The sequence below is a fragment of the Ovis canadensis genome, chromosome 1 (genome assembly GCF_042477335.2).
Source record: "Ovis canadensis isolate MfBH-ARS-UI-01 breed Bighorn chromosome 1, ARS-UI_OviCan_v2, whole genome shotgun sequence".
NCBI classification, from domain to species: domain Eukaryota; kingdom Metazoa; phylum Chordata; class Mammalia; order Artiodactyla; family Bovidae; genus Ovis; species Ovis canadensis.
The window spans coordinates 43,191,755-43,207,775 of record NC_091245.1 but is presented as its reverse complement, the minus strand read 5'-3'; the positions used below and the strand labels follow the sequence as shown (position 1 = coordinate 43,207,775).

General features: G+C 37.5%; 1 protein-coding gene across 1 annotated transcript in view; it reads left to right on the top strand.

Annotated features, from left to right (window-relative positions):
• DNAI4 (dynein axonemal intermediate chain 4) overlaps window positions 1-16,021 on the top strand; it is a 107,997-nt gene that overhangs the window by 72,574 nt on the left and 19,402 nt on the right. The window contains 5 exon segments of the mRNA XM_069594052.1: window positions 3,350-3,558; window positions 9,493-9,579; window positions 10,921-11,072; window positions 12,672-12,829; window positions 13,134-13,255. Of these exon segments, the coding sequence (XP_069450153.1) occupies window positions 3,350-3,558; window positions 9,493-9,579; window positions 10,921-11,072; window positions 12,672-12,829; window positions 13,134-13,255 (728 nt within the window).

Below are 16,021 nucleotides of genomic sequence, written 5' to 3'. Positions count from 1 at the left end.
CCAGCATTGCAAAAAAAGTTCAAGGAAGTTCTTCAGGCTGATAGAAAATAACAACAGAAATTAGAATCTACAGAAAAGAATGGAGAGTGCTAGAATTTGAAAATGAGAGACATTTCCCACCATTTGAAATTTCTTTAAAGATCATGAAGTCAACAGTATTATTCTATGTTTTATATGGTAAAGCAAAGGACATGGAATAACTAAGTCAATTCTGTAGCAGAAGAATGAAGTTGAAGGACTTAACCCTACTATATTACAGGTGACTGACTATAACGATACAGTAATCAAGGCAGCTGAGTATTTGTCTAAGGGTAGACATATAGATGACTGAAACAAACTAGTGAGTCCAGAAATAAGCACAGACATATATGGTTAACTGATTTTTAACAAACATGTCAAGGCAATTCAATAGAGAGAAGTTGATCTTTTAAAACAATGCTGAAAGAACTGGATATCCTTATGGGGAGAAAAATGAGCTTTAATCCTCACCTCCTATTAAATGTATAAATTAAGTCAGAATGGACCATAGATTTAAATGTAAAAATTAAAACTATAAAGTTCTAGGAGAAGATAAAGGAAAAAAATATTTGTGATTTTAGCATAAGAAAAGATCCACTTAATACACAAAAATCCCAAGTGCAGGTGAGTTAATTCATGTCCAACTCTTTGTGACCCCATGAGTGGTAGCCCACCAGGCTCCTTTGTCCATGGTATTCTCCAGGCAAGAATAATGGAGTGGATTGTCATTCCCTTCTCCAGGAGATCTTTCCAACCCAGGGATCAAACCTGCATCTCCTGCATTGGCAGGCAGATTATTTACCACTGAGCCACCTGGGAGGCCCCAAATCCCAAGGCATAAAAGAAAAAAATCAATAAGACTTTTGCAAGAGTTAAAATGTCTGCTCTTTGAATAACACTGCTAACAGTAGGAAAAAAATGCAGGGAAACATGTAAGCAACAGACTAGAAGAATATGTTTGCAATGTATACGTCTGACTGAAGACTTAGACAACACACGTTTACTCCCTCACAATTCTAGAGACAGAAAGTCCAAGATCAGGGTGCCAGCAGGGTTGGCTTCCTCTGAGGCCTTTCTCTTTGCTTTGCAGATGTTCACCCTCTTGCTGCCTCTTTCCATGGTCTTTTCTCTGTGTGTGTTCATCCCTTGTCTCTCTTGGTGTATCTAAATTTCCTCTTCTTAGAAGGATATCAATCAATGGATTGGGACCCTCTCTAATGGTCTAATTTTAATGTAATCACCACTTCAAAGTCCTTTCTCAAAATGTTGTTACATTCTAATATACTACATTCTTGTGTGTGCTCTGTGTCACAGTCTTGTGCAATTCTTTGCCACCCTATGGACTGAAGCCCTACAGATCTCTCTGTCCATGGAATTTCCCAGTCATCACCAGCTTAACCATGTGGTGACTGGAGTGGGCAGCCACTCCCTTCTCCAGGGGATCTTCCTGACTCAGGGATCAAACCTGTGTCTCCTGCATCATAGGTGGATTCTTTACCTCTGAGTCATTATGACTTCAATATATGAATTTTGGAGTGAAACAATTCATCCCGTAACATACGGTCATCGTATAAATTCTCACTTAATCTATATAAGCAATAAAGTTCTAGGTCAAGTGTTCCTAATTTGAAACACCAAAAATCAAAGTCACAGCCCCTTAACCTATTCCTAGACTTGAGCCAGTTTATAGAACCAGACTGTCTTGAATGAAGTGGAGACTGGGTCACATTGAGAATGATTCATGCTACATTGCCAAGAGTGTGTACTGTTAATACTTATCCCAGCTTTCTCCATAAAGATCTATAGCATTTTATTAGAAGGACTGTACATTGTGGATAAGGAAATCATCAGAAATTTCATGGATTACTGAACACTGGCTCTGAGTTCACACTAACAGGGAGACCCAAAACATCACTGGGGTCCACTAGGACTTAAAATCAGGTGATCAACAGAATTTTAGTTTCAGGTTCATCTCACAGTGTGTCCACCCATCATCCTGCAGTTATTTTCCCTGTTCCAGAATGTATACTTGAAATAGAAATATTTAGAAACTGGCAGAATCCCCCATGTGATCCTTGGCTTGTGGAATGAGAGCTAATTTGAGAGGAAAGGGCAAAGCGGAAGTCACTAGAGCTGTCTATACCTATTAAAATAGTAAACCATATAGCCACCTTTCTGGAGGGATCTCAGAGATTAATACCACCATCAAGGACTTGAAATATGCAGGAATGTTGACTCCGACTGTTCAACTCATCTATCTGGCTTACACAGAAAACACATGACTCTTAGAGAGTAACAGTGGATTATTGTAAGCTTAACCAGGTGGTGACTCCAGTTGCAGCTGGTGTTTCAGTTAGTCTCATTGCCTGAGCAAACTAACACTACTTGTGGTACATAGTGTGTAGCTGCTGATGCTTTTTCCCTTTAGTACCTGTTGGGAAAACCAAAGCTATTTGCTCTCAGCTGGCCAGGTCAGCAGTACACCTTCACTGTTCTGCTTTATGTCATAATTTAGTCTGCAGCAAGCTTTCCCTTCAGCAAGACATTGCACTGGTCCATTACACTGATGGTATCATGTTGATTGAACCTAGTGAACAAGAAGTAAACTTAATGGCAAGACATTTGCATGTCAGAGGGTGAGAAATAAATCTGACAGAATTTCAGGGGCCTTCCACCTCAGTGAAATTTCCAAGGGTCCAGTAGAATATGTCAAGATATACCTTCTAAGGTAAAAGATATGCAGTTGCATCTGAGTCCTCTGCAATGAAGAAACAAAGAGAGAGAGACAGACATATTCCTAGCGGATCTCTTTACTTTCGTTGGCGATGGTGTAGTCACTAAGTTGTGTTTGACTATTTGCAACCCCACGGATTGTAGCCCACCAGGCTCCTCTGTGCGTGGGTTTCCCCAGGCAAGAATATTGGATTTCCCAGGCAAGAATACTGAAGGAAATGGGTTGGCATTTCCTTCTCCAGGGCATCTTCCTGACCCAGGGATTGAACCTGGGTCTCCTGCATTGCAGGCAGATTTCTTACTGACTGAACCACAAGGGAAGCCGTTTTTGCATTTTAGAGGCAACACATTCCTCATTTGGATGTTATTCTGGTTCATTTACTCAGTGATCTGAAAAGCCAATAGCTTTGAGTGGGTCTCAGAACAACAGAAGATTCTGCAGCAGGTTCAAGCTGCTGTTCTAGGTGCCCTGTCCCTTGGGCATTATGACCTAGCAGATCCAGTGGTGTCTGAAGTATCAGTGGTAGATAGAGCTATTCTTTCGAAACTTTAGCAAATGGGTGTAGAGCACCATGATCTTCATTTGATTTAATTTTAGAACCAGAACCTGAAGAGCCTGGAGACTTTTTAGTAGATGGAAAACTTGAAGTGGTCGAAGAAGAAGCTAAGAAGGAAGAGGAAGAAGATTTAGAAATAAGTTCAGAACAATCAACAATACCAGCCAATTTGGAACGACTCTGGTCCTTTTCCTGTGACCTAACCAAAGGCCTTAATGTGAGCAGCCTTTCCTGGAATAAAGCAAATCCAGTAAGTTATCAAATGTTTTAATAATTCTGTCTCTAGCATTTAAGGGCACTTACCAAGTATAACACTAATGATTTTCTTTTCTCATTGTTAGGCAAGAGATTTAAATTGATATAACCTCTAGTTTTAAAATTCCTCTGAAAACAAGTTTATATTTTAAAAAGGGGGAAATGCAACAGCTAGAAAACAATGTTTTTTCTTCTTTAATATGAAAATGTCACCATTTTTATTTTAAGAGATGTACTTGGAACATGGCTGAATCGCTTTCAGATGTTGAGAAGTGAACAAGAAAATAATATATATTTATTTAGTTTAACATGTTAACCAAATTCTTGCACCCAAATTTGCATTCTCTTTAAAGAAACCATATTTGGAAGTATGCACTTAATCCATGAGGTTGAAAAAGAGTCAGACATGACTTAGCGCCTAAATAACAACAATAACAGCTTAATCCAGTGACCCTGTAAAAGTGAAAAATAATTTTGAGATTCCTTAAGAAACTAATACTACAGTGGATACTTAAATAGCACCTACTATGTACCAGGCACTATTGTAAACGTTTTACTTGTATTATCATAAATCTATGAATAAGGTACTATTTTCCTCATAATGTTGCACTGAAGCACAGAAAGGATAACTTGCCCAAAGTTATATAACCAGTAAGTGAAACAGAATTCAAACCAAGACATCTAGCTACAGAGTTCTTGCTTTTACTGAAAATGAAGTGAAAGTCGGTCAGTTTTGTCCGACTCTTTGTGACCCTATGAACTATACAGTCCATGGAATTCTCTAGGCCAGAATACTGGAGTGGGTAGCCTTTCCCTTCTCCAGGGGATCTTCCCAACCTAGGGATCGAACCCAGGTCTCCCACATTGCAGGTGGATTCTTTACCAACTGAGCCACAGTGAAGCCCAAGAATACTGGAGTGGGTAGCCTATCCCTTCTCCAGGGGATCTTCCAACCCAGGAATCAAACCAGGGTCTTCTGCACTGCAGGCGATTCTTTACCAACTGAGCTATTAGGGATGCCCTTTAGTACTGCTCTGTTAAAAATCATCTTAAGGAAATTTAGATGAATCATCAAGCTGGGGAATGGTATGTTTTCTTGTAAAAAAAAGAATGATTATAGAGTAATGAGAGTTATTTTTTCCTGAGATTTATAAACTGGTTCTGAAGACATGATTCTCAACTAGTGCTTCTGAAAGAACTTTTTTGTTTTTGGTCCTTTTTGAGAAATATTTATTTATTTTGGCCTCACTGGGTGCTAGTTGCAGCATCTTTTTCTTGGTTGTTGTTGTTTGGCGCAGGCTGTGTTGTCCCACCATGTGTGGAATTCCAGTTCTCAACCAGGGATTGAACCCATATACTCTGCACTGGGAAGTGGACCCCCAACCACTGGACTACCAGGGAGGTCCCTGATGTATGTTTAAAGTCCTCAGAACTAATTTGTTTAAACTGTATTGTTTTATGCATGTTTTAAGAATTAGCCTTGTTTTATCACTATACCTTATAAGGTACTGTGTGCAAACATGATAATTGTTATGGATATTAAAAACCTATAATCAACCTGAAACTAACAAAACATTGTAAATCAACTCTACTGCAATAAAAATTTTTAAATGAAAAATAAAACTATAATCATTTTTGTTGAAACCTCAGATATGCAGATGACACCACCCTTATGGCAGAAAGTGAAGAGGAACTAAAAAGCCTCTTGATGAAAGTGAAAGAGGAGAGGGGAAAAGTTGGCTTAAAGCTCAACATTCAGAAAATGAAGATCATGGCATCTGGTCCCATCACTTCACGGGAAATAGATGGGGAAACAGTGGAAACAGTATCAGACTTTATATTTGGGGGCTCCAAAATCACTGTAGATGGTGATTGCAGCCATGAAATTAAAAGACGCTTACTCCTTGGAAGGAAAGTTATGACCAACCTAGATAGCATATTCAAAAGCAGAGACATTAATTACTTTGCCAACAAAGGTCTGTCTCGTGAAGGCTATGGTTTTTCCAGTGGTCGTGTATGGATGTGAGAGTTGGACTGTGAAGAAAGCTGAGCACTGAAGAATTGATGCTTTTGAACTGTGGTGTTGGAGAAGACTCTTGAGAGTCCCTTGGACTGCAAGGCGCTCCAACCAGTCCATCCTAAACGAGATCAGTCCTGGGTGTTCATTGGAGGGACTGATGCTGAAGCTAAAACTCCAATACTTTGGCCACCTCATGTGAAGAGTTGACTCATTGGAAAAGACCCTGATGCTGGGAGGGATTGGAGCAGGAGGAGAAGGGGACAACAGAGCATGAGATGGCTGGATGGCATCACCGACTAGATGGACATGAGTCTGAGTGAACTCCGGGAGTTGGTGATGGACAGGGAGGCCTGGTGCTCTGCAGTCCATGGGGTCACAAAGAGTTGGACACGACTGAGCAACTGAACTGGACTGAAATAACACATTACTTAAATTATGTGTATTATTTTGAATAAAATAAAATACTTTTATTGTGGATTTGTATTTATAAAACTATATTAGGGAACATCTTGTAGATAAGTGAAATTTAATAAATCAGTAATAACTGGGTAATAAAGACAGATGAATCATTTTAAGAAACTGAATATACTCACGCTAAAAATTAATATATTGCTATTTAGAATAAAGTTAATTTTGAATGAAGCTAAAAATATGACAGATGGTATCCATCATATTTATTAATTAATTCTGTAAATATTTGTTGAGTATTAACTCTGTGCAGAAACTCTGTTAAAGCACTGGAGATACAGTAGTAATTTAGTCACATGCAGGCCCTAGTCGTACACTAGTTTCCTATGTGCTTTAATAAGGAAAAATAATACCATGGGACACATAAGAGAAGGTTGTGAATGCTTCTTAGAAGAACTGATATCTATGGTGAGTCTGAAAGAGATGAATAAGAGTTTGTCAATGTCAAGGGTAGTGATGAAAAGTATTGTAAGACAGAGAGAACTGTGGAGACATGATGTTGATTGGGAGGTAAGATGGTGGGAGGACTGTCTTTGTATTCTTTCTGATTACAAAGAAAAATCTGGGTTTGTTTGATAATTAAACTTTTGTGCATATGTACTTATACAGTTGACCTTGAACAAAAGGGGGCTTGGGGTGCCAACCTGTTATGCAGTTAAAAATCTAAGTGTAACTTTTGACTACCCCAAAACTTAACTAGTAATAGCCTACTGTCGACTGAAAGTATTGCCAAACATAAATGGTCAGTGAACACATGTTTTATGTGTTATATGTATTATAAACTGTAATCTTACAATAAAGCAAGCTAGGGGAAAGAGAATATTATTAAGAAAAATAATAAAGAGGAAATACATTTATAATCGGTTCAGTCGTGTCTGACTCTTTGCAACACCATGGACTGCAGCATGCCAGGCTTTACTGTTCATCACCAACTCCTGGTGCTTGCTCAAACTCATGTCCATTGACTCGGTGATGCCATCCAACCATCTCATCTTCTGTCATCCCCTTCTCCTGCCTTCAATCTTTCCCAGCATCAGGGTCTTTTCCAATGAGCCAGTTCTTCACATCAGGTGGCCAAAGGACTTCAGCATCAGTCCTTCCAAAGAATATTCAGGACTGATTTCCTTCAAGATTGACTGGTTGGATCTCCTTGTAATCCATGAGATTCTGAAGAGTCTTCTCCAACACCAAAGTTCAAAAAGATCAGAAGATCAATTCTTCAGGGCTCAGCTTTCTTTATAGTCCAACTCTCACATCCATACATGACTACTGGAAAAAACCATAGCTTTGGCTAGACAGACCTTTGTTGGCAAAGTAACATCTCTGCTTTTTAATATGCTGTCTAGGTTGGTCATAGCTTTTCTTCCAGGGAGCAAGTGTCCTTTAATTTCAGGGCTGCAGTCACCATTTGCAGTGGTTTTGGAGCCCAAGAAAATAAAGTCTGTCACTGTTTCCATTGTTTCCCTGTCTGTTTGCCATGAAGTGATAGGACTGGATGTCATGACCTTAGTTTTCTGAATGTTGAGTTTTAAGCCAACTTTTTCACTCTCCTCTTTCACTTTCATCAAGAGGCTCTTTAGTTCTTTATTTTCTGCCATAAGAGTGGTGTCATCTGTGTATCTGAATTTATTGATATTTCTCCCAGCAGTGTTGATTTCAGCTTGTGCTTTACCCAGCCAAGCATTTTGCATGATGTACTCCAAATATAAGTTAAATAAGCAGGGTGATAATATACTCCTTTCCCAATTTGGAACCAGTCCATTGTTCCATGTCCAGTTCTAATTGTTGCTTCTTGACCTGCATACAGATTTCTCAGGAGGCAGATAAGGTGGTCTGGTATTCCCATCTCTTTAAGAATTTTCCACAGTTTGTTGTGATCCACACAGTCAAAGGCTTTGGCATAGTCCATAAAGCAGAAGTAGATGTTTTTCTGGAACTCTCTTGCTTTTTCTATGATCAACAGATCAATGGATCAACATTTATAGTACTGTACTGTATTTAGCAACACTGTTAAGTGTATGTCATGCATTTAACAGATGAATTGTCTGTCAGTGCCTATATCAGTATTGTCTTAGATGATGCAAAATACTATAGATGTTACATGTGTTACTTAGACATCAAAAATCAAAAGATAATATGAAAAATTCCTATTTTTTCAAGTATAGTGATTTATATATTGATGACAAAGAAGCAGCAATATGATTGCTTTATGGTAGCCTAGTGTAATTGATATGATTGCTTCAGGATAGCCTAGACTATACACTAATGAATGAATTGTTATAAAATTTCAATGGCATACAGTATTATAGTCATATTCATAATGGTGTATTGGAAACATTGTTACCCTGAAAAAAGCTGCTTACCTGTGATGATAGGCTGATATGCAGTTCTTCAATTAAGAGAGTGAGGCATATGTATGGTAATATATAATTCTTTGAAAGCAAAGTTATAAAACAGTAATAAAATGAATACATTATTAATTTTATATTAAATGTTCACTTATGCCTATCAAAGGAGTAGACTATTATTTACCTACATTTTATACATTCATGAAAAATCCTTTTCTTAATGTTTTGGATTTCTAGGCTATGCAGTTTTTCTGTGAATTTTTTCAAATGGTTACAAATCTCCAAAAAAAGTTTCAATATATTAGTTTAAAAGAATCCATTTATAAGTAGACCTACACAGTTCAAACTCATTGTTCAAGGGTCAATTATAAAAGCATTTCTGGAAATGACCTGCTGTATTAATCAGCTGAAGCTACCATAACAAAACACCGTAGACTGAGTGGCTTAAACAATGGAAATTTATTTCTTAGAGTTCTGGAGGCTGATTCATTTCCTGGGTAAGGCTCTCTTCCAGGCTTGACTGTATCCTCACATGGTGGAGAGAAAGGGCTCTTAGGTTTCTTCCTCTTTTTGTAAGGAACCTAATCCTATCGAATGAGGACCCTACCCTCCTGGACTTGTTTAACGTTAATGACCTCCTAAATGTGCTATTTTCAGATATAATCACATATTATTAGGGGTTAGGACTTCCACAAATGACTTTTAGGAGAGGAGACACAATTCAGTCCATAGCACCTCACTTTAAATTTAAAGGTCTTCTATTTTACATTTGAAAAAATTAGGTCATCCTTAAAAACCCATAGGAGATTATAATGTAATAATACAATTTTTGAAGATTATCTCAATATGTAAAAGAGCTTGTTAGCAATTGGTTCTTTTTGAGTACTTATTTTTCAGTCTGAAAATGTGATTATTGTTGTGATTTTGCTTAGGAAGATGGAAATGTAGAGTGAAAATAGATAGCATAGGTGTTTTTTTAACCTTAATTAAAATATAAGCACTCTTCTTAACACAGTTCATTAATATACATCTTCATACATTTGCCAATATTTTTATGCTATCCTCTCTTAGTTTGAATTTTTCTGGTTTTCAGGACCTTTTGGCTGTTGGCTATGGACACTTTGGATTTAAGGAGCAAAAAAGAGGATTGGCCTGCTGTTGGTCAATAAAGAACCCCATGGTAACTTGAGCAGGAACAAGATCTATTTTTATTTAATTAAATGTTGACATAATTCTCATTAAGTAGTAGATAGTCATATTTGATAATTAAGCAAAGTCAAGGAAGTTTTATCATGCAAGACTTTATTTTCTTTGGTTTAAATCTGTAACAATTAAATAATAAAAACTTATTCTGATACTTTATAGGATAAAGTAAATTCACTACTATGTGCTGTTAGATCTGATGATCCAGGGCTGAACCATTATTGTATATCACTGCCTGTTATAAAGAAAAATATTTGCAAATGCAAATCTTAAAAATTGTTTCATTTATTATTGGATTGTTTTTCAGTATCTGAATAACTCATCACTTTATAAGATAGGTTTCTGTTATCCTCAATAGATGTAAAATAGATTCATATAATATCTTACTGTTATGAGTTTTTAAAGAAAATGAAAAGACTCAGTTATGTTTTTTGCTAAATAGCTCTAGTCAATCTGTCACTTACAAGTTTGCCTTTAGTTTTTTTTTTTTTAATCGCACCATGCGGGATCTTAAGTACCCTGACCAGAAATTGAACCTGCACTCCTTGGATTGGAAGCAGAGAATGTTAACCACTGGACTCCCAGGGAGGTCCCTTTACCCTTAGTTTTGCTTTACAACAGAAATGAAAAGTGGACCACTTTAAAAAGATCAGCAAGACATACAAAAATAATTGGAGTTCTTATAAATAACCCTCATCTGTTAGGAAGTTGGGTTTATATAGCCTAAAAGAAAGGAAGAAGCAATTTTAAACATGTGGAAAGATTGACAGGATTCATCAACAGCAAGTTGTCTTCTTTTCCATGTAGGTTGTTAGAAACAAGAAAGGGTTTGAATGGGACATTCAAACAAAACAATAAAACTCTTGACAGAGTTGTAGAAAAGAGTAACTTAGAAAGTTCTAGAGCCTTTTCTATCCTTATTTAGAAATGATTAGATAATGCAAGCATTAGAAACAGATACTGGGAGATAGGAATATATGCAGGATAATTTATTTGGTGGAAATTATTTGTATTTTTAAGAATGTAGACCTGTGATGGAAAATCCTGTTGGAAGATTACCCAAAATGATAATTACTGTAGAGATACATGCTGTATTTTGCAAAATAACTGAGCTCTGAGGATTCATCAAAATAAAGGAAATGAACCGATTGAGGTTTTGTTCTCATGTATGTAAGAAGTTAGGAGTAACTGAATGCAGGTTAACGCTCCTCACATCCCCACTGCCATCAGCCTAGTCTTTAGTTACTATCACACCCTCCTGTACTGTGGTCTATAAAACCAAGTTTAAATTGTAATATAATATATATTTTTTATTCAGTGGCCAGAGCGTACTTATCAGAGTCCTTATGGAGTTACTGCTGTGGATTTTTCAATCGGCTCACCTAACCTTTTAGCAGTTGGCTATCATAATGGCACTATTGCAATTTATAATGTACAGAGCAACAGTAACCTTCCGGTTCTGGATAGTAGGTGAGAAAACCCAAGAATTAGATAAATATATAACATGTACTTTTTTTTCAGGAGAAGAAAAAAATTAATGTCATTTAGTTTTGAGTGAATGTTTATACTGTTATTGAGAGTGATACCATTATCTTTCAAATATTTGATAATTCCTCACAACTTCTCTCCAGTTGGAATGCTCAGCTTTAACATCTCTTTATCATCTTTTCTGCCTGCCCACCAACAAACTTCTTTTGGTGTATGCTGATGCTTTTTAAAAAGCTAAATTTTTTTCCAGGTTCATTGAGGTATAATCGACAAATAAAAATTGAGTTTATTTAGGTTGTAAAACATGATTAAGTGTACAATGTGATGATTTAATATATGTATACATTGTGAAATGATTAGTGCAATCAAATTAATTAATGCATCCATAATCTCACATACCTGGAGAAGGAAATGGCAATCCACTCCATTATTCTTGCCTGGAAAATCCCAGGGACAAGAGGAGCCTGGTGGGCCACAGTCTATTTCATCACAAAGTGTCAGACATGACTTAGTGACTAAACAACAACAACAACCTCACATAGTTACCATTTTTTTGTGTGTGGTAAGAACACTTAAGATCTACTCGTTTAGCAAATTTCATGTATGCAACATAGTATTATTAACTATAATCACCATGATGTGCATTAGATTTCAAGAACTTTCATTTTATAAATGAAAGAAATAATTAATGTGACATATTGAGAAAATAAAAAAAGTTTAAGGTGAAAGAGATCGAAAGATACCTCAAGTTTTTATAATAAACCTGATACTCATGGAGCAAAAATGAGGTCATATATTCATATTAGTGTTTGAATAAACTTCAGAAGAACTGGAGATAGGCTTTAAAGCAGGTGTTTTTTAGCTTAATTTTGAAATTATTTGCATAGTTTTGTAAGTGTGAGCCTTGTGTTTATTTCTGGGCAGAAGATTCGTAACTTTTACCAAATAATCAAATATATCTAGATTTAAAAGTATTCAGACCTATTGCTTTGGAGGATTCACATAAAAAATCAAGAGTCAGTACTAGGAACAAAGCAACCCATTAATCAAAAGGAAAGTAGTAATCTGAGAAGTGATTTTAATTTTTCAGAAAAATTTTAAATCTCAACTTTAGAGAGCATCAAGCAGTGGACAATGCTGAAATATAAGAAGGGTGAAGTAACTATTTACTCGAATAGGACTTAAATGACTTACTTATTTAAACTATGAGAAATATCCTTGTAAAAATGGAGATATTTATATTCAATGTATCTAAATAAACCAAATTTACACAACTAGGAAAAAGTGAGTAGAGTAAAAGGAGTAGATTCTTAAAAGAAAGATATATTTGCTTTTATATTCCTATTATGATAGCAATAAAATTTTTGTTTTGTAAGAAATGAGAAAAACATCAGTGAATATTAGAAACGTGGTTTTTTCCCCCTGATTTACAAAATATTTAAAGTTGAAGTCCAGTTCAGAACAATAAAAGCATCATTCTGTAATTAAGTCATGATGCTTTAGGGAGTTGTCCTTATCACTTAGTATTACAAGTCTTTTTAAAAATTATGATTTTCTACTTAGTGATTTTCCTTGTTTTAGTGAATCACCTCAAAAACACTTGGGACCTGTATGGCAACTGCAGTGGATAGAACAAGATCGAGGGACAACAGGTGATGACAAAAGAGAAATACTAGTTTCTATATCAGCGGATGGAAGAATCTCTAAATGGGTTATACGGAAAGGACTGGACTGTCATGGTAAAAATAAATAAATACATTCACACTCTCTCTCTCTCACACACACACATCTACACCCCCACCCCCCACCCCCCACAAATTATCTTTCTCTTGTTATGTGCTGAATTATAAAAGGTGATAAATTTAGGTTTGACTAAATAAGAGAAAAACTAGGCTTGATCATTTTGCTAAGCATCTAACTCTGGTATTTGCTTATTTTAACCTAATGACATGCAAAGGATGGCAGAACTCATATTGTTTGCAGAAGGGACATATTGTAATACTTTTTCACGTGGTAGATAAGGTATCTATTTTTTCTTTAAAGATTTGATGCGCTTGAGGCGAACGACTGCTAGCAGCAGCAAAAAAGGAGGGGAAAAGGAAAAGAAAGGCGAAGCTTTGATATCTCGACAGGCTCCTGGAATGTGTTTTGCTTTTCATCCCAAGGTGAATTATTTCAGTACAACTTCTAATTATTGGAGTGTATTAAGATATAAGGCTGGGATTTCCCCGGCAGTCCAGTGGTTGAGATTTCAGTGTCCAAGGCAGGAGGTGTAGATTCAGTCCCTGGTCAGGGAGCTAAGATCACACAAGTCTCGTGGCCAAAAACAAAGGCGAAAGGTTAGCATGTTAATAGATATTGTGCCTTGTAAGCATAAAACTAACAAACTTAGGTATCAGCCTAAGGTGAAATGGCATATTGAGTGCCACACTTTCACAGCATCATCTTTTAGGATTTGAAATAGCGCGACTGGAATTCCATCACCTCCACTAGCTTTGTTCATAGTGATGCTTTCTAAGGCCCACTTGACTTCACATTCCAGGATGTCTGGCTCTAGATGAATGATCACACCATCGTGATTATCTGGGTTGTGAAGATCTTTTTTGTACAGTTCTTCTGTGTATTCTTGCCACCTCTTCTTAATATCTTCTGCTTCTGTTAGGTCCATACCATTTCTTTCCTTTATCAAGCCCATCTTTGCATGAAATGTTCCCTTGGTATCTCTAATTTTCTTGAAGAGATCTCTAGTCTTTCCCATTCTGTTGTTTTCCTCTATTTCTTTGCATTGATCGCTGAGGAAGGCTTTCTAATCTCTTCTTGCTATTCTTCAGAACTCTGCATTCAGATGCTTATATCTTTCCTTTTCTCCTAGCTTTTCGCTTCTCTTCTTTTCTCAGCTATTAGTAAGGCCTCTCCAGACAGCCATTTTGCTTTTTTGCATTTCTTTTCCATGGGGATGGTCTTGATCCCTGTCTCCTGTACAGTTTCACGAACCTCATTCCATAGTTCATCAGGCACTCTATCTATCAGATCTAGTCCCTTAAATCTATTTCTCACTTCCACTGTATAATCATAAGGGATATGGTTTAGGTCATACCTGAATGGTCTAGTGGTTTTCCCTACTTTCTTCAATTTAAGTCTGAATTTGGTAATAAGGAGTTCATGATCTGAGCCACAGTCAGCTCCTGGTCTTGTTTTTGTTGACTGTATAGAGCTTCTCCATCTTTGGCTGCAAAGAATATAATCAATCTGATTTCGGTGTTGACCATCTGGTGATGTCCATGTGTAGAGTCTTCTCTTGTGTTGTTGGAAGAAAGTGTTTGCAGCAGTGGCCACAGGACTGGAAAAGGTCAGTTTTCATTCCAATTGCAAAGAAAGGCAATGCCAAAGAATGCTCAAACTACTGCACAGTTGCACTCGTCTCACATGCTAGTAAAGTAATGCTCAAAATTCTCCAAGCCAGGCTTCAGCAATATGTGAACCATGAACTTCCTGATGTTCAAGCTGGTTTTAGAAAAGGCAGAGGAACCAGAGATCAAATTGCCAACATCCGCTGGATCATGGAAAAAGCAAGAGAGTTCCAGAAAAACATCTATTTCTGCTTTATTGACTATGCCAAAGCCTTTGACTGTGTGGATCACAATAAACTGTGGAAGATTCTGAGAGAGATGGGAATACCAGACCACCTGACCTGCCTCTTGAGAAATCTGTATGCAGGTCAGGAAGCAACAGCTGGAACTGGACATGGAACAACAGATTGGTTCCAAATAGGAAAAGGAGTACGTCAAGGCTGTATACTGTCACCCTGCTTATTTAACTTATATGCAGAGTACATCATGAGAAACGTTGGACTGGAAGAAACACAAGCTGGAATCAAGATTGCCGGGAGAAATATCTATAACCTCAGATATGCAGATGACACCACCCTTATGGCAGAAAGTGAAGAGGAACTAAAAAGCCTCTTGATGAAAGTGAAAGAGGAGAGTGAAAAAGTTAGCTTAAAGCTCAACATTCAGAAAACGAAGATCATGGCATCCGGTCCCAACATTTCATGGGAAATAGATGGGGAAACAGTGGAAACAGTGTCAGACTTTATTTTTTGGGGCTCCAAAATCACTGCAGATGGTGACTGCAGCCATGAAATTAAAAGACATTTACTCCTTGGAAGAAAAGTTATGACCAACCTAGATAGCATATTCAGAAGCAGAGACATTACTTTGCCAACAAAGGTCCATCTAGTCAAGGCTATGGTTTTTCCAGTAGTCATGTATGGATGTGAGAGTTGGACTGTGAAGAAGGCTGAGCCCCGAAGATTTGATCCATTTGAACTGTGGTGTTGGAGAAGACTCTTGAGAGTTCCTTGGACTGCAAGGAGATCCAACCAGTCCATTCTGAAGGAGATCAACCCTGGGATTTCTTTGGAAGGAATGATGCTAAAGCTGAAACTCCAGTACTTTGGCCACCTCATGCGAAGAGTTGACTCATTGGAAAAGACTCTGATGCTGGGAGGGATTGAGGGCAGGAGAAGAAGGGGACGACCGAGGATGAGATGGCTGGATGGCATCACTGACTCGATGGACATGAGTCTGAGTGAACTCCGGGAGTTGGTGATGGACAGTGAGGCCTGGCGTGCTGCGATTCATGGGGTCGCAAAGAGTCGGACATGACTGAGCGACTGAACTGAACTGAACTGAACTGAAGGTGAAATGGCACTTTCCAGTTGGCTGTCCTTCATCTGCATTTTAGAGGAAAGTTCTGTATTTCTCAGCCACAATAGAAGAATTATCTACTCAATTGCTCATTTTAACTTGAATGCCCCACCTTGCCCCTCTTGGGTACTCTCCTGCTCTATCATAGTGACAGAAACCGAATCCAGTATATAGTCTTCCATATCTCACTGTGAGTGGTGGCTCTCATGATTCTGGGGATTT